The following is an 18,588-nucleotide window of genomic DNA, read 5'->3' on the forward strand; positions in this document are numbered from 1 at the left end:
CCCCCCCCCCCCCCCCCCCCCCCACCAGAATGCATGAAATAGTCCAGTCCTCCTCCAGAGATGGGTGGCTAGAGTGGGTGACTGCAGATGTGATTAGTGTACTAGGTAGCCCTTCTGAAGATTGTTTTTCTCAAATGTTCACTTTCAAGTATTTCATTGTAAGAAGCACAGTGGACAGACTATTGGAAAGGCTTTGCCTTTTGAATAAGACAACCAAAGTACCTAGGACCAGAGGGGTCAGGGAGCTGAATCACCATGTAGGGCTGTTCTGAGTGCATGAGTACTGGTGCACTTGTTCAGGAAAGAAGATTTTTACAGGTTCTAGGATTCCCTTCATGATTTCCAGCTCTGCTCATGATTTGCAAATGCCACGGGTCCTGTCTATGTGTATGGGGGGCATGGTGAGAAGATACGATCTGTTGCTTGATTTTTTTAAACAACACTTGGAGATTTTCTTCTGGATGATACAGGGCTAGATGTCGGGTCCTACTCTACCCATGGAGGCAGTCATTGTCACAGACTACCGTCGTACAAAGTGGTTGTTATAGTGGGGTCCATTGTGAACAAAGTCGGGTGAAGCTAACAGGAAGGGTTCTTCCCAAAGCATCTGAGGAAGACCTCCCTTTTCAGGAGATACTGGAGTTCAGTCTTGAAGGGTGCCTAGGAGTTCGTGGGGTGATTGACAATGGGATGCTGAAAGGAGGAAATATCACTCATTTAAATGAAGCTCTTGGTATATATTGTATCATAAAGGCACATTGCATTTTCTTTAGGGCAAAAACGTTTATTTCTTGGAAAGATAAGAATGGGATGTCTTGAAATTAAAATTGTAGACTAATCATGGAAATTGTTCCTGAAGTTGAAAGTCTGTCAATAAACTCTGTATCATCCCGTCTTTCCTCTTGGCTGTTATTGGACAAGCGATGGTCTTAAACAAGAACATGCTAGCCATCAAAATAGCATTTCTGTTTTGTCCAAAGAGCTTACCAAATTAGGGACTGCAGAGGAACCAGGCTATGTTGGTCCAGATAGTCAAGTAAACTAGCAATGGTGGTGACAGCTGACACTGAACAGGGAGTTTTCTGAGTCAGCCAGCCAGGGAGGTGCAGCCAGACCAGACTGTCACCAATTATCCCTTGTTCAATGGCTGCCACCTACAATTTGTACTTCCTTTTTATCTGAAATCATCTCTCAAAGGGGGGAAAAAAACCGGTGGGAGAGTAATTTCTGTCAGCTGATAAGCAAAGCTCTGAGTGGCATTTACGGATGCCAACCCATTTACGGGTTGTGAAATTAAAAAAACAACAACCCTACCTTCAGTTGCGCGCTAAAAATAGTTTTATCTGTGGCAACAACAGGAAGATAGATTGGCTGGAGAAGAACCATGGATGGAAGGATGACCTTAGAGAATGGGGGGAAACATTAAAAAAAAAACTATGGACATTGCTTCATGATTTTGAAGGGAATTTTGTAAATGAAGTTAATCCCACTAAATGAGCCTTTGACATGAAAGGCCAGTTGTGTGGCCAGGTTGTGCTCTTTGCGGGGGGAAGGCACGTGTTGCTTTGTGCAGCCAAATACTTTTCGTTCAGCTGTTGAGCCGGGGCGATGAGAGGCATGCATCTGTCAAGAGTTTCCTCCAGCATCACACTGTCTTGATAATAAGAGACTCTTGGCTGGTGTTGCCGGTATCATGGCCCCTGGGTGGCTCGTAAAAAGAAAAACAAAACAGAGGCAAACCCAAAAAGGCCACAAGGATATGACTGTCTCGTAGCCTGCTCTTGCTGATAGTTCTTTCTATTTGGCAAGGGCTTTTTCTGTCAAAACCCAGCTGGCCTGCCAGTTATCCCTCCTTCACTAATGCACACTCTCCTAGGTCCCATTTCTGTCTGACTGGCTCAAAAGAATTTTCCTTAGGTGGCCACTGAACGGGTCAGACAGGTGTTTACCTCACTTCCTTTTCACAGAAACATCTGTGTGCATAACTTCTGTATCTGTGGGCTCTGTAGGAAAGGACATGGCATTGGGTGACTGGGAGAAGTTAGCTAGCTGCAGTACCCACCAGGGATGGGCGGGTAGGGGGCCCACTGCACCCAGGAAGCAGGCTGGCTCCCCACCAGGGCCTCCTGGAGCCAGCCCCTGACAGACCAAGTTGCAAAGTTTTGGAACCCTGGCATCCTCAGCGCTTAGCCCAAAAGCCTCTCCCACTAAAGTATGACATCTGTGCTTTGGTTCACCCATCTTCCTGTGTCAGAGGTAGGACGAACAGACCTGAGTCTTGGAGACTCTTAAGGAAACTCAAGATAGCGATCCCTTGGTTGTCCGGCAGAGGGTATGGAGTGGGATGCTGGCTGGTTCCTTGTCTCCAGTGCCCCGTGGGAGGGCTGCATATGTGGTCTGTGTCATGGTTCGTCTGCACTGAGTGTGCACACAAGAAACCTAGATGCTCAGCTTCTGATCTCTTGGAAAAGCCTTTCAAGTCAGTCAGCCTTAAAAATCGTCTAATCAAGCTCAAGGAGCTGTGGGTCCAGGGCTAACTAACCAGAGACCATGTTGAAAAGGTTCCATCTGAAATACTTGAAGCAATTACTTGCGTCATGGCCTTAGGGCTTCCCGCAGTGAGCTCTCCCAGCCTGGAACAGTTGCAGTGTTCTCCAAGCACACGGAAGAGTCACACGGGGGTATTTCCCTCTGCCCCGCTTGAGGTGAGGGATGGTGCTAAATTTCAGTCACGCTGCTGACTCTTACTTACACTTTAAGGCCAGAGTGCTCTTTCTAAAATGCAAAATACAGAGCCCAATGACTCTGCTTCAGGAGCCCCCTTTGTCCTGCCAGCAGCGGCTACAAATTCCTTACTTTAGCATTCAGGCCTTTCTGATCTGGCCTTAGGCTTCCTTGTTCCCGTCCCACACTTGTTCCAAATATTCCAAATTTCTTGCCATTCCCAAACCTTTCATGCTGTTCCTTGCCTCTTTCATGCCTCTCTGATGAAGGGGCAGCTTCCAGGAAGCCTATCTGAACTCTCCTTTTCCGTGTTCCCCTAGTAGCCTGTGCACCCCGTCATTGCTTGCATCCACTGGCTGTGATTAACTACTTGAGGAGAGGGGTTAGGGACCCTGCCTCCCCAGGCCTGGTGTAATTGGTATGTAAAAAGAGGTGTGTGTCATCAGGGTCCTAAAGAAGCCACACTTCACACTCAATTGGCAAACAGGAAACCAGGAAGGGAAGCTTGGGCTAAAGCCAGGCCATCACCTCTGGCTCACCTGGGCAGGAAGCAGGTGACAGATGGATGTGAGTGCTGGCCCAGGTGAAGAGTTCTGGGAAAGCCTCCAAATATTCCAGTCTCCTCATCCTGTTGAACAAGTTGGAGTTTCATTCCATTGGTTAAGTCACTGGTTCACCCTAGTTATATGTAGAATCACTGAGAAGCTTAAAATATCTAAGCCTCAGACTCATTTAAGCCAGACTGTTTAAATGAGAACGTCTGAGGGGCGCCTGGGTGGCGCAGTCGGTTGAGCGTCCGACTTCAGCCAGGTCACGATCTCGCGGTCCGTGAGTTTGAGCCCCGCGTCAGGCTCTGGGCTGATGGCTCAGAGCCTGGAGCCTGTTTCCGATTCTGTGTCTCCCTCTCTCTCTGCCCCTCCCCCGTTCATGCTCTGTCTCTCTCTGCCCCCAAAATAAATAAACATTGAAAAAAAAAATTAAAAAAAAAAATAAATGAGAACGTCTGAAAGTAAAGAATAACACCAGTATTTTTCAGGAAGCTCCTCAGGTGATTCTAACGTGCAGCCAAGAATGGGAACTATCTCTTGAATTATCACTGTCTCCTTATAGCTTTCTTGGAAATACCCTCCTGAGACAGTGTTCTGGAAGCTTCCTTCAAGTTTGGAAGGAGCAAGGTGGGAGCAGAGCAGGAAGTCCTAACACCCCAGGTCGCACTGCTATTTGTGTGCATTCACTTACCTGCATTTCCTGTCTGTATTATGGCATTCCTGGGCACATTGTGTGCTTGTCCAGAAGGGAGCCATTGAGGGCAGGAAGGAGGAGTGCTCACTGTCCTTGTCTTTATGAATTTTGTCTGGTGTCAGTCCTGACACAGGAAAGAGGGGCTCTAGAGCACTTTATACCACCTACAAAAAGTGTCCCTGTATGCAGATAAGCTACTGTCCCCTGGGCCATATTTGGCCCTCTTGGCTTGTTTTGTTTGCCTCTGAGATATGAATGTTTTTTATGGTGGTCTGCAAAACCTAAATACTTACTATTTGGCCCTCTACAGAAAAGGTTTGCCCTGCAAACCCTGATGTAGATCATCAGGCCTGCAAGTTCAGGGCCACAGCAGAGCTAAGAGGCCTACTCCAGGTGGGGCATGCCGTGTCTCACACAGCCTGACCCACATACTCCAAAGATTTTATGATTGTGCTGAGCAGAGTGTGGTGTGTGTCCTTCCAGCCACAACCACAGGGACCACACCTGCTCTTGTTAGGTGGAACTGGGCAGGAACCCACAGTCACAAAGTGGACCAGGCCTTAGAGAAATGTAAATACATTTGGCTAATTTCCTTAGGGAAATCTTTGTAAACTGATTAGCAACACCATCCACCCCCACCCCATCCCTGGGTCATCTTCTCCATCCCTTTTTATTCGAGGGGATAGTTTTCTCTTTGGTAAGCCCAGGTGCTGAGGCTGAGAGCATGATGGTATGTGGATCTCTAGATTCCCCCATAGATGGAGACCCAGCCTTCTGCCTCCACAAAGAGGGGTGGGTAGGTCAGAAACAAAGCCCCAGAGGACTTGGGGGAGCTCCCAGGTGCCCTGAGTTGCAGACAAGGGCTTTGTTGTGAATTTTCATGTGGAGGAGGCTTGAATACTAGCTGCTCCTCCCTGTTGTCCCTACCAGAGGGGCTGGTTTGAAGAAAGTGGAAGGCTCTCTGGGGAGTTTCAGGCTGTGTTTTAATTCATCTTAAAAAGAAACTCATACTGACATTTAATTTACTGAGCAAGTGCCCATTATGTGTTGATACTATGCTAAGCACTGTAAGAATAGCAAAAACAAAGCACAAAGCTTGCTTGATCTCTCCCCCTATTTTTTCCTTTCTGTTCATGTTGTAATACATGGAATATAATGGGAAGTACTCAATTTTTTGAGTCCTTGAACTCAGATTTTAGTGTTAGTCCCTTCCTTCAAAGGGAATGGCTTTGATTGTTGAATGGCTCCTGATTGTCTTCCACTAGAGACCTTGCTTCTCCATCAGGCATTTGTAGCTTGTTAGAGTTTGGCCCCTGCCTGTTTGTTTTCCTCTTCACTCTAGTGTAGTCTGCAGGCCCACTTGGAGTCTCAGAACATTCGCACATCCGTGCCTTTGGCCAGCCTGGAGCAAATTCCTTGCCTGGTAGTTGTTTGCTGTTATTCTGATGATGGATTCTCCAAACCTCAATGGACTGCAAAATCTTATTATCTTTCTATACCTAGCTCAAATGTCACCTCTAGGAGCCTTCAGTATACCCCCGTGTCCAGTTAAGACTATTGTTCTTCTTATATTCTTACTGCTATATAAGGAATGCAGTTCTACCATGCCTTAACCACCAAGGTACCCTGCCTCTCAGGACTTTGTGTTGGTTACACTGAGTGTTCTTATTTGCTTTGTTTGGGTATGTTTTTGGATTCTGAGCTCTTGGGAACATGGCTGTTTCTTTTTTATCTTGGTACCCTCATTGCCCTTAAAAATATTTTACAAGTAGTGGGTGCTCTGTAACCTAGTAATGAAATACACTGAATCTACCACCTTCCTGCTTTTGGTCCACTGGAAGATTCCCTTGCCTGTAGGGACAGCTAATCCCATAACTGTGGTGTTCCCACTAAGTAAGATTCAGTTTTCCTCAATGCTCAGAATACAGGGCTGAGCCTGCTGCTGTGGGAGCAACAACAGCTAGTAGGTGTTGACACATGTATGTGTGTGCGTGTGTGCACTTGTGCAAGTCTGTATATGTGTTTACACACCTATGTGTATACATGTGTGTGCATCGGATGGGTTGCAGGAGAAAAGCACTTTTCTCTGCAAAATTATGCTATGGATTAGAGCAGCCTATCACAGAAGATTATTGAACATCATAGACTTGGATTGCCTACCTGGTGTGAGTTACACTTTGATGTTTGTGCAAATGCCGGCTGGTTTCAACCGGTCCAGGCAGCCTGGAGTCAGAGGTTTGCCTTTCTCTGGCAGAACTCGGATTCCCATCGGTGCTACTGCCTGTCAGCTGGGAGAGCTGCCCCCTAGCTGGAATGGGTGGTTTGTCTTTGGCCAACATGACTGATGGTGAGCTCTGAAGGTTTGGTGCAAAGTTGGCCACATTGGAGGCATGTAGTCCTGGGGCCATGAGGGGATGAAGCTTGCCCATAGGAACCTAAAGATGGAGAGTGATTGTGAAACCAAGTCGCTGAGTTGAAAGAGCTGGGGTTTTTAGATCCAGAGGAAAAGAGGTTCAGAGGGAAGGAGGCCCTGTGTAGAGAAAGGGGAATTCTATTCCTGCCCTGAGGGCAACCCCAGGTCCATTAGGGAGGAGTTCTGAGGGAACAGGAAGCTGGAGGTGCTGGGTAGCAAAATGGGGTATCTCGAAGGTAGGTGACCATGTGTGTGGAAGTGCTAACATATATCCCACATGGGCTCTTTTACCTGTGCATGGAAAATGTTATCCTCAGTCTCCCACCTGGCAGGTACATTGGTGGGTGGGTGGGGGTTCCTCTGTAGGTCGGCAGTTTGGAATTAAAAGGTCTTTTACAATCCCATCCCATTCTGGGTTTGTGGGCTGCAGGGTGGTTTGCTCAGCAGCCACCCTGTGGATGGGTGCAGACCAGGTCAGGGGGTATATTAATTTGCTAGGGCTGCTGTAAAAAGCACTACAAACCAGGTGGCTTAAACAACAGAAATTTATTATCCTCTGGTTGGGAGCTACAAGTCCAAAATCAAGGTATTGACAGGGTTAGTTCCTTCCAAGGGCTGTGTGGGAGTGATCTGTTCGAGGCTTCTCTCTTTAGCATGTTCACATGCTCTTCTCCCTATATATGTGTCTGTCTGCAAGTTCCCCTTTTTATAAGGATATCTGTCATTTTGGGTTTCTGTTTGTTTTTATAAAGTTTTTTTTTTTTTAATTAGAGAAAGAGAGTGTGCGTGTGCGAGTGAGTAGGAAAGGGGCAGAGAGAGGGGTAGAGAGAGAGAGAGAGAGAGAGAGAGAGAATCCCAAGCAGGTTCTGAACTACTGGTGCAGAGCCTGATGAAGGGCTCAAACCCACCAACTGTGAGGTCATGACCTGAGCCAAAATCTAGAGTCAGATGATCAACTGACTGAGCCATGCACGCACCCCAAGGATATCAGTCATTTTGGATTAGGGCTCACCCTGATGACCTCAGTTTAACTTAATAACCTCTGTAAAGACCCTGTTTCCAAATAAGGTCACATTCTAAAGTTCTGGGGTTAAGACTCCAATATACAAATGTTAGGGGGACACAATGCAGCCTATAACAGGGACAAGCCCATGGGGCTGGGTATTCTGGGTGCTGCTGGGACCCTCTTTGGGCTTTTCCAGTGGCCAGATCACTTCTCCCTGGGAAATCACAGCAGATCCTGGCTGTGACATTGGGGTGAAATAGACATATGGCGTTAAGCATATTCCCAATGTTGTGTAAACATCACCACCATCCATCTCCAGGATGTTACCATCTTCTCAAACTGAAACTCCATACCTGTTAAGGAATAACTCCCCACTTCTCTGTGTCCTCAGCCCCTGGCAATCACTGATCTGCTGTCTGTCCCTAGGAATTTTGACTATTCTATATACCTTGTATAAGTGGAGTCATACAGCTGAGAGAGCTGTCATTGTGTCATACCCATGTCTTTGCATGATTGGCTTCCTTCACTTAGCATAATGTCCTCAAGGTTCATCCATGTTGCACCATGTGTCACAATTTCCTTCCTTTTTAAGGCCGTGTGATATTCCGTTCTGTGTATATACCACATTTTATGTATCCATTCATCCACCGATGGACATTTGTGTTGCTTTCAGTCATTGTGCACAGTGCTGCTACGAACATGAGTGTATAGACTTTTAAATAACTTTGTGCTTCTGTATATGCATGTCTGTTAGAGAAAAATTCAATATATAGCCAAGGAGAAAGCACTTTCACAGTCCAGTCACCACTGTGTATATTTTGGCCTTTGTCCCTCTGGCTGTATTTTGACCAGTGCAGGTGAGATACGATCATTCTATACATACTGTTACAGAACTCGAGCCAAAATCAAGGTATCAACAGGGTTAGTTCCTTCCAAGGGTTGTGTGGGAGTGATCTGTTCCAGGCTTCTCTCTTTAGCATGTTCACATGCTCTTCTCCCTATATATGTGTCTGTCTGCAAGTTCCCCTTTTTATAAGGATATCTGTCATTTTGGGTTTCTGTTTGTTTGAATGCTATGACATTACTTGGTAATGTCCTCGTTTTGAGCAGCAGGGTGGTGAGTTGCCTGATCTGGGCCAGGCAAACGTTGGTCTTATCCTCAGAGTCCCCTCTGCGGTTGGTACGATCACCTCATTGCTAAGGGGGGGAGACGGCACTGAGAAGCACAAGGTCACCCAGCTCTTTGTACCTCTGGCACGGGTTTGTAACTGGCTTCTCCTCTCCGTCTCTCCTAGGCAAATGTCTGCAGACTGCGGCTGACTGTACCTCCCGAGAGTCCAGCTCCAGAGTCAGGTGAAAAGAAGGTCGAAAGAAAAGAACAAGTAAGCCGTCTCCGAGCAAAGCTCTGACAAGTTCTCATCTTTACTCTCTTTTATTTTCACCCCGTCCCCCGTGTCCACCCCCCACCCCTCCACCCCGGTCCTCTAGCAGTGTATTCACAGAGTCTGAATGTCAGCGATCTGCCGATGAAAAGCCCTCTCGACCTTGCCACCCCATCTTCCATCTTCCCAGAAGCCAGACTGCCCTGCCCGGCTGGCCCTGCTGGCCTCCTGCCCCTGCTCTTGTTTCCTGGTGAACGCTGGCTCTGTGTTGCCTCAAAGCTGTGGGGACGCTGGCCTTAGTGGCAGGTGCTGTGGCAGGGAACGAGTTTTTCCTGAAAGAGCCCAGTCCTGTTAGGTCAAAGGGCCCATTGTGAGCTGCCTGTGGCTGAGCCTTTCTCAGCAGCTGGAGGCGGAAGGCCCAGCTCCTGGTGGAGGCCGCCTGGAGAGGAAAAGCCCAGCAGGCAGCCCGGGCACAGGGCGAGGGCACTTGGCTGGAGGGAGGGGGAGGTCATCAGATTTTTGTGCCAGCTTCTGTGCTAAGTGCTGGGCCATGAAGATAAGTCTGACCTTGTCCTTGTCTTGGAGGAGCTCGAAGGTTTTCGGGTGAGGCAGACCTATGAACAAGGTTGATGTGACACTCAAGTGTTAGGATCCGGAAGTGCAAGAAGGGCTCCAGGACCACGGGGCAGGGAATAACTGCCTGGGGAGTCACCGAAGCAGAGACTTAAAGGCTGCATAGGAGGTGCCGCTCACTTCCGGGTCTGTTGTCCCGGGCAAGCCATTTTTCTCATTCACAAATAGTTATGGGGTGCCTACTGTATTCCATGTACATGTACGTATAGTATACCATAGTATATACTGTGCATGTACGTATAGTATACCATAGTATATACTACACTGTGAGTAGAGTAGTGAACAAAGCAGTGAGCAAAAACATGCCTGTCACTCACCGAACTTATCTTCCAGTTGGGAGGAGAATGAAAATTTTTAAATAAAGCATATTTTATGGAGTTTAGAAGGTAGTAAGTGCTGATGGAGACACCTAGAGCAAGAGAAGGGGATGAGAGTGCCAGGGGTTAGGTAGTAATTTTTCTTGTGTGTATATTTTGTGTAAGTATAAAAGAAAACAGTGAAATGATTTAATATATGATCATATAAGTTTTATAAATGGAATGACAATGACAAGCCTTGCTGTGAAGTTGACCACACGTGGCCACCTGTGGAAAAGGAAGCTCTTCATTGAGTGGTAAATGGTTGATCATGTCCCTAAATTTACTGTTGGGCTTTGTCTCTCCTTCCCTTCTCTTATGCTCTTTTCCCTGCTTTCTCTAAAGACCAAGCTGCCTGAACTAATTTTAACTATGAGTGACAGAGAAAGGAAGGAGGGAGGAAGGAAAATGAGGTTATGATTAGGTGCAAGGTTAGAGAATGTAGAGTTGCTTATCTGCTTAAAGAGAGGAGAAGTCCCACCAAAGGATCCAGAAAAATGGCTGGTTGCAGGTGGGAACAAGGCAAGTACCTGGTGAACCTGGAACATCGCATGCCGGAAAGCAAGATGGCACTCCCCCAAATGGGGTCATAGCAAAGGACCCAGAAGCTGGTTTGAAAGTGGTCTCACTGCACTGGCAAAATTGGAACCACTTTACATCAAAACTTACAACAAACTTTACAACAAAATTCCATCAGAAAGTGATGACAGTAATGGGCTTTGACACATTGAATAATTAAAAAAAAAAAGATTCAGTAGTTTACAGTAATCATCAGAGATTTAAAAAGCAAAAGCTCTTTTATAGAACTTCAACTGACAAATTTGGAAAGTCCCTATTTTATAACCCCAGGTTGGTTCCTCAGTGGATGCAAAGACTAGTTAGTGGAAGGTTATTGTAGAGCAGTAGTTTCACATGGCCCCAGAGTATCACCTCATAGATTACTTTCACTTCCACACTCAAAACACACAGGGGAGCCTGGGTGGCCAAGTCGGTTAAGCATCCGACTTTGTCTCAGGTCATGATCTCACAGTTCGGTTCATGAGTTGGAGCCCCGCGTCAGGCTCTCTGCTGTTAATTCTGAGCCCAGTTCAGATCCTCTGTCTCCCTCTCTCCCTGCTCCTCCCCCGCTCTCGTCCTCGCTCACTTTCTCTCTCTCTCTCTTCCTCAAAAATAAACATTAAAAAAGCAAAGGCACAGTGGTGCAGTCTGGCAGCCAGCGTTTCAACCACACGGTCCAATCTAACTTTACCAGTACTGGGCCAACCTGGTCTGTGGGCTTCCGAGGTGATGCAGTCAAGTAAAGCACAGTATCACCTATGTGATATTTGTGCCAGATGGTTTCAGCTGAATCTAGTAATGAGAGAATAGCAAATCCCAAAATGTGGGACATTCTTTAAAAACAGCTGGCCAAAGGGAGGCTAGGAAGAGTTAACATCAAATGTAACAGGTGAAGCTTGGTTAGATCAGGGATCAAAAAAATAAAAAATAAATCTGTAAAAGTCATAGTGGGATAACTGTACACTTTTGAATATGAACCACACGTTAGATATTATTGGACTAAATGTGACTCTTCCTTGTGATGATGGTGCTTATGGTTATATAGTCAAACCATTTTTTCGACTGTGTGTAGCTTTGAACATTGAAGAAAAAGTTTGGGGGTAAAAGCTCCTAACCCAAACGACCCAGCTGGATCCCTGTTGTTGACTAGATTGAGTGGGGTGCTGTGCTGCTGGGGGGTGTCCCCTTCTGCCCTCTCTGCTGCCCTGACTGTTCTTTTAGAGAACTGGCCCTGAGCTGTGATCAGGAGCTTATGGGCTGCTCAGCACACGAGGAATCGGAGGGAGCCCTTTTAGTGTTGTTGTTGTTTTTAAATTTTTTTAGTGTTTATTTTTGAGAGAGAGAGCATGCGTGCATGCGCAAGTCGGGGAGAGGCAGGGAGAGAGGGAGACACAGAATTTGAAACAGCCTCCAGGCTCTGAGTTGTCAGCACTGGTAGAGCCTGATGTGGGGCTCAAACTCATGAACCGTGAGGTTGTGACCTGAGCCGGAACCAGACACTTCACCAACTGAGCCACCCAGATGACCCGAAGGAGCACTTTTTGAGGGGGTGGCCTAAGCTGGAGAGAGTGACAGGACAAGGGCCACAGTGGCTGCCCATATGCATGGCACGGGAGGTGGGAGATTTGGTCTGTTGGAGTTAGATCTGAGCCGCATGCCTGGGCAGATGTTGATGAAGGGCACTGACCCTGGTGCTATGAACCCTTGGAGGGTGCGTCCCCACTAAGAGGAATCAAGCATTCCCAAGGATGGAAGCCATGTGTTCTATGCCAAGCGGGAGTTGGTAACCAAGTCGTGTACTTCGATCAGCCCCTTTGTCTTAAACAGTGCTTTTCAAACTTTTCAAAGCAACAGGTCTCTTTTTTGTTTTTGTTTTTTTTAAATGAAAATAAATGTTATTCTGGGCCCTCATGTATAAATCAGGCAAAAGTGTTGCTAATGGGGGCCAGGGTCCCTCCGGTTCTCCCCGGCTCCTCCTGTGGGTACGTGAGAACCTCAGGGCTGCGAGGAGCACAGGGCAGAAGCTGTGAAGACAGCATGTGCTGTGAGCCCTCTCACACTGGGTGGGCCCGGTATGCAGCCTAAGTGCCCGTCTGCAATGCATTGGTGACTCACTGCAGAAGAGCTGGCGTGGACAGGGAGAGGGTAGGGCCGGCTGCTTCCCCAGGACTGAAGCCCTTGGGTGGTGGTTGCACTCGAAGGTACGGGTGGTAACTGTGAGGCTGTTCTGAGTGGTTCCGTCACCATGTTCTGGCCAGATTCCTGGGCTTGAGTCGCTGGGAGCCAGAGGCCAGGCACGAGCGAGGAGGCCCTGAAAGGGACTGCCTGCTCTCATGTGCCATCAGCATTGTTGCCCCTCCCTGGGACACCATAACCCTCAAAACTGCAAGGTGCCAAGAACTCTGGATGACCTTCCCTGGTGAGATGACTTGGGTTCCTTGGAGGGGCCGGTGGTGTGCAAAGGTGGGGGGATTGGAGCTCGCTCAGGTATGGAAGCGGAAAGATACCAAAGGCCTGATGGGCTTCTGATGAAGCGACACTGCTCAGAGAATATCCAGGACCCTGTTAGAGCTGTAGCTGCCTGAGGGCAGGCCTGGGCCTTATTCTTTGACACAGTCATGGAAGGTGCTGAGTGTATTTTCAGGGCCTGGGATTCCATGGGGCAGCTGGCCACACATAGTTGCCCCTGCCATTTGGGCCATTCTGTGCACTCTTCCTGAAATCACTGGAGAGGAATCACTCACTCACAGAGGCAGGGTATGGCAGATGGTATATTTTCCCCAGCTTCGTGATGGTGTGTTTGGAGACTTCTGGTAGCAATCACAGCAGAGGCAGTGTCTTTCTTTGGAGTTCTGGGTTCCTGGGGCGTATGCGAGAGGCTTCCTGCCCTGTGGCAGACCGTTCCTGCCTGCTGCTTTTAATCCTTCTCTTATAGAAGGTACCTACTGCCCCGAGACTGCCTTTTGCAGGCCACAATTGAGCTCCCAAACACTTATTTCTCTGCTACTTGGTTTACTTACCCTGAAAGGAAGCACAGTAAGGCCTGGTTGCAAAGAGTAACTGAGCTAATGTATGGGAGTGACCGCCACAGTGCCCTGTAATACTGATTACAGAGGCAGTGACTCAATGCCAAATCTCAGCTCTTTGAATGCCAAGCCCAGTCCTTTCTTTGCTTTTCTCTCTCAGACCCTCCGAGAGTCATGCCCCTTCCTGCAACTGTCTGTCCGGCATCTTCCTCTTAGGCTGTGCCTGCAGCATCTTTGTTTGCTGTCCTTAGGTTCTTCTCCATAAATCTGAGCATCCATCTGCCATATCCTCAGGCCTGGTCTCCTCTCTCGGCAGACTTGACCTCAGAGAACTCATGCTCTCACGGCACTGAGCTTTCTGGGGAGTTGCTCACCCTACCCGTCAGCTCTTGGCCATGCCAGTTTTCTGTGTTCTCCACATGGTGGTATTTTTTTAGAATACAGATATTTAATCACCACATTACCATTATTTTGGTATTTAAACATATGAAATCTGGATTATTTGTATGAACCCAGAAAATTCTAGGCTGCATTACGTTTGGAATGGAACATAGGTATTCTCATTTAGAAAGCGTTCTGACCCCATTCTTCTTCTGTTTTAGAGCCTCTTGAGGCATCTCACATTCCCATTGCCCGATGACCAGTGAGGATGATTGTGTTTTCCTAACGTTTGTTCTTCATGTATATTTTACCCAGAGCCATTTGAAACGAGGGTATGTCTTTTTATTTTGTTTCCCAGAGCCTAGCTCCCTGCCTTGCACATAATAAGTGCTTAAAGAGGGACTTAAGATTTGGTTTTTGTATTAGCTTCTTGGGCTGCCGTAGCAAAGTACCATGAACTGCATGGCTTAATCCACAGAAATTCATTGTCTCACAGCTTTGGAGGATAGAAGTCTGGGCTCAAGGTGTCCGTCAGCAGGGCCATGCTCTCTCTGCAGGCTCTAGAAGAATCCTTCCTTGCCCCTTCCAGCTGCTGATGGTTCTGGCGGTCCCTGGCTTGTGGCTGCATAACCCTGCTCTTCCTGTGGCATTCTCCCGGTGTGTGTGTCTGTCTCCAAATTTTCTCCTTTTTGTGAGGCTACCCATTATCCTGGATTAGGGCTCACTCCAATAACCTCATTTTAATTCACCCTATCTGCAAATAAGGTCAGATTCTGATGTACTGGGGGTTAGGGGGTACAACACTTTTTTTTTTTTTTTTTTGCAGGACACAATTCAACCTGTAACAAGTTTCTTTGTAGAATGTTATCTTACATTTTTTTTAATGTGTATTTATTTTTGAGAGAGAGAGAGAGAGAGAGAGCGTGAGAGAGCATGAGGCGGGGGGCGCGGGGGCGGGGGGGGGTCGGGGAGAGGCAGAGAGAGAGAGGGAGACCCAGAATCAAAAGCAGTCTCTAGGCCCTGAGCTGTCAGCACAGAGCCTGACGCGGGGCTCGAATTCACGAACTTTGAGATCATGACCTGAGCCAAAGTCGGACGCTTAACTGACTGAGCCACCCAGGTGCCCCTGTGGAATGTTAACTTAAGTTGTATCAACAAGTCAGATAAATTAGTCATGGGCTTTTATTTATATATTAAAAATCATTAAAAATATGGGAGAGGAAATGCTATTAGTTTGTGGGTACAAATTTCATGTTCAGAAATTAGTAAATGTGAGTATAATGTTTACAAAATTGTTGAATATTAAAATTCACATTGGTGTAGAATATTTTGAAATTAACTCCCTATCATTTTCAAAGAATTTTGTGAGTGTATATACCCCTGTTCCATGTAACTCTATATGCAGTGTATTCTTAGATACACATATATACACACACATAGCAGTAAGAGACAGAACTAACACCAGCTGTTGCAGATTTATCAGTTAAATTGGGGTCTCACTGCATGCTTGAATTTTAGTGAACATGACCTGAGCTCTCCCGATTCTGAGTCTGTGTGATAGTGAAGTCTTTTGCAAAGTGACAGGGTAATTTGAAGCAGATAATGTTTTCAGTAGCTGTTAACATGCTGCCATTGTAGATGTCCTTTAGTGACTTCTGTTTTTAAAGAAGCTGTCTCTCTTTAGACCTTTAAGAACTCCGGTGAGGGAGAGCAGGTCCAGGTGTATGTATGAAAAATGGGGAACTTTCATACCCCAGTGTAATGTTTCAAAGGAGGAAACCCTTGCCATTCAGTTTTATTGTCCCCTTTCCCTTAAAAGCCCTGGATGAGTAAGCATGCTGAGTCCTCGTCCTTGTCCTTGGTGTGACTGTTTATACAACATCGTGGGCTGTTGCCAGGGGAGGGAGTGTCCTGCCAGGATTCAGATCGAGGTCAGGGCTGTGCTGAGGGTGTGCAGGACTCCACGTGCCTCTCAGAGAGAGCAGCCCCATGAGAATGGGCAGAGGCCTGGGTTCTAGTGCTGGTTCCTTCACTATGGTGGCCTTCCAGGCGAGTCATCTCTGGCCCTTAGTTTTCTCTTCCAGCAAATGTAAATATTAGCCTGGAGTCACTGTTTTTCCAAATTTCTCTAGCTGTGGAACTCCTTATTCAACTGAATACATATGAGAAGTCCATCGGTAAAAGAAGAAAAGTGTAGTGGCTGTGATTTCAAGTAAGGCCAGGGCTGTGCCGGCTGCTGCAGCAGTATCCCAGGCCCGAGCCTTCTCAGACACCACAGAAGGGTGGGGTATCATTTCTAAACCCACTGGACCACACAGCTCTTCTCTTTTCTATTTTCCTGACCTCCTGAGACTGTGATTGTCTCCCCATGCAGAGAAACAAGGCCAGTCAAGGGGTGAACATTCCTCTGTCATAGCAAGTCTGATGGCTGGGATGAAAACCGCAAAAAGGCCCAATAAGAGGGAAGCAGACAGACAGAAGCATCCAGACAAACACGTAGACTTTAGCAAGATCCTAGGTACTCAGAAATAGAAAGACATGACACCACCACTAATGCTAGAATCTATCAGAATCTACTGGTATGGCCCATGGCAAACACTGGGTTTTGTCCCCTCCCTGTGTATTTCTGGAACCAGCCTCTGAAGTGGGTGATATTATCCCCCCTGTACTGTTCAGGACCCTGAAAGTCAGTGCAGTAAATAACTAGCACAGAGCCATGCAGCTAGTACACGGTGGATTTGCAGTTCTCACTTGGGTCTGTGCCATGGCCATGTTGCCATGGGAATGTCAACTTGCACACTTTCTCCTATCAGGAAGAGTCTGTCTAGGATATTTATATTTTATCAGTCAAGGTTATCTAAGGTGTGTACTCTACAACTGAGTTCTAGCAAAAGAGTTCCTGATTTTCTTCTCCAGATACTCTTTTCATTTTCCCTGGAGTTGTTGGGCCTAAGCAGCTGTTGTCTGCTTAGAAGCTAGAAGACAATATCTGTAAGAAGTTAACTCCTATCAGGATACTATTATTAGAACTACAGTCTCTTGGGGATTTCTGCTTGGCTAGAAGATTTTCTTTTCCTTCTCATCGTTAAGCATTCAAAACTATTGGTCTGTGTCCAAGCATGACATGATGATTTTATATAAAATGGTCTCTTCAGTCTGAGATTCACAGAAATGACAAGTACCTTAATAAGCCAGAGATCTCCATTTCCTTGAGGAGACTGGTCTGTTCCTCCCCTCCCTGGTTCTCTCCCAGGCTGTGGGAAGGCTCTCCGGCTCAGCTATATTGTTGGTTCTTGTTCCAAGGAGACAAAACGGTGTCACAAGTGAGTAATGATTAGGGACTAGTAGTTTTCTAGGATGGGCACACAGGTCAGACAGGCCCCAGCACGTTCCTAAAGTGCTGTCCTCTGCCTGCAAGATGGGTGGGATGCCCCTGGCTCATTGCTCAGCAGTCCCTGCATCAGCTGCTGCCCTCTGGCTGGAAGGAGAGGTTCAAAGCAAGAAGGTTTGGAAATAACTCAGCTTCTAGTTGGCATGTCATTTACTTCATGTAATGGTCCATCTAAGTCATTTGGGCTGACTGGACATGTGACCACTGCCCATCCTGGTCTCTGGGGCTGGGTTACCACCATTGGTTTGGATTTATGTTAAGCCGTGTGTCTGCTGTTACTTCTTCCCTGAGACCCTTTCTTCACCAAAGGATTTTCTTCCTTGGTGAAGATCAGTGTTTCGGATGACCAGATACTCCAAATCTTCTGGCATAGACCCAATTCCATTCTGTCTTCCTTCCTTCCTTCAAACGTATTTATTGAGCATCTCTTTATGCCGAGTATTGGGGATACTACAGTGAACACGGCAGATTCAGTCTCTGCATTGTGGAGCTCATGTCATGTAAGATCAAATATTCTGATTTCTGGTTTGGGAAATACGGTTGCCTATTACCTCTCTGACCCTTGTTCTCCAGCAGCAATAAAGCCCTTGCAGCAGGAATTTAGGTGGGGAGTAACTTTTCTGTAGTTTTTCCATCTTTCTAAGGCACTTTCCACAGGCATGAGCATGTAAGTAAGTTGTCAGCTCTGAGTACATCCCAGGGAACAGTTTAACTGAGAGATTCTCTATCTGTTTCACCAATTATGCCTGCTGTTAATTATGCTGCATTTCACGTAGGGGTTATGGGATGCATTTCAGTTGGCTGTTACCTTTTCCCTTCTTTGACACGGACTTTGTTTTCATTTCATGTATTTGTTAGGGCTTTGGTTTTCAAGGCAATTTTGCCTACTACTGTTTCATACCCAGGAGGCTTTTATTAGGCCTAGGACATTTTTAAGAATCTGATATTTTAATATCAACCAAGCAGCCTTATAAAGAAGTTAAAAAAATTTAATTACAGAGACTTTCAAACATCTACAAAAGGAAACTGAATCATGTGATAAATCACTGACCCTTCACCCAGCCCTGAAGCCCTCGACCCATGCTCAGTCCTGCTCTGTCTGTACTCCTGTCTGCTTCCTTCACCCTGTATCCCAGATATCATAAATATTTAATCATGTTTCTCTAAAAGATAAAGGCTATCTCTTAATATAATCGCAATGCTCTTATCATGCCTAAAAAAACTAATATTTATCTTATAGGGAGATATTTTAAAGGACCCGAGAGGAGAAAAATTCAGCCACGGTCACAGTGCCAAACATGCCAGCTCTTTTCTTTTCTTTTCTTTTCTTTTCTTTTCTTTTCTTTTCTTTTCTTTTCTTTTCTTTTCTTTTCTTTTCCTCTTCTCTTCTCTTCTCTTCTCTTCTCTTTCTTTTCTTTCTTTCTTAAGCTTATCTGTTTTGAGAAAGAGCAAGTGAGAGTCCCAAGCAGGCTCCAT

The 18,588-nt window shown here is 46.5% G+C and overlaps 1 protein-coding gene across 3 annotated transcripts in view; it reads left to right on the top strand.

Annotated features, from left to right (window-relative positions):
* Positions 1-18,588, top strand: part of MYZAP (myocardial zonula adherens protein) — a 90,857-nt gene that overhangs the window by 1,518 nt on the left and 70,751 nt on the right. For all 3 annotated transcript variants that reach the window (XM_040492811.1, XM_040492812.1, XM_040492810.1), the window contains exon 2: positions 8,681-8,767. In XM_040492811.1, coding sequence (XP_040348745.1) covers positions 8,681-8,767 — 87 coding nt within the window. The remainder of the gene's footprint in view (positions 1-8,680; positions 8,768-18,588) is intronic.

Source organism: Herpailurus yagouaroundi, unplaced genomic scaffold (assembly GCF_014898765.1).
Source record: "Herpailurus yagouaroundi ecotype Mexico unplaced genomic scaffold, PumYag 184, whole genome shotgun sequence".
Lineage (NCBI taxonomy): Eukaryota > Metazoa > Chordata > Mammalia > Carnivora > Felidae > Herpailurus > Herpailurus yagouaroundi.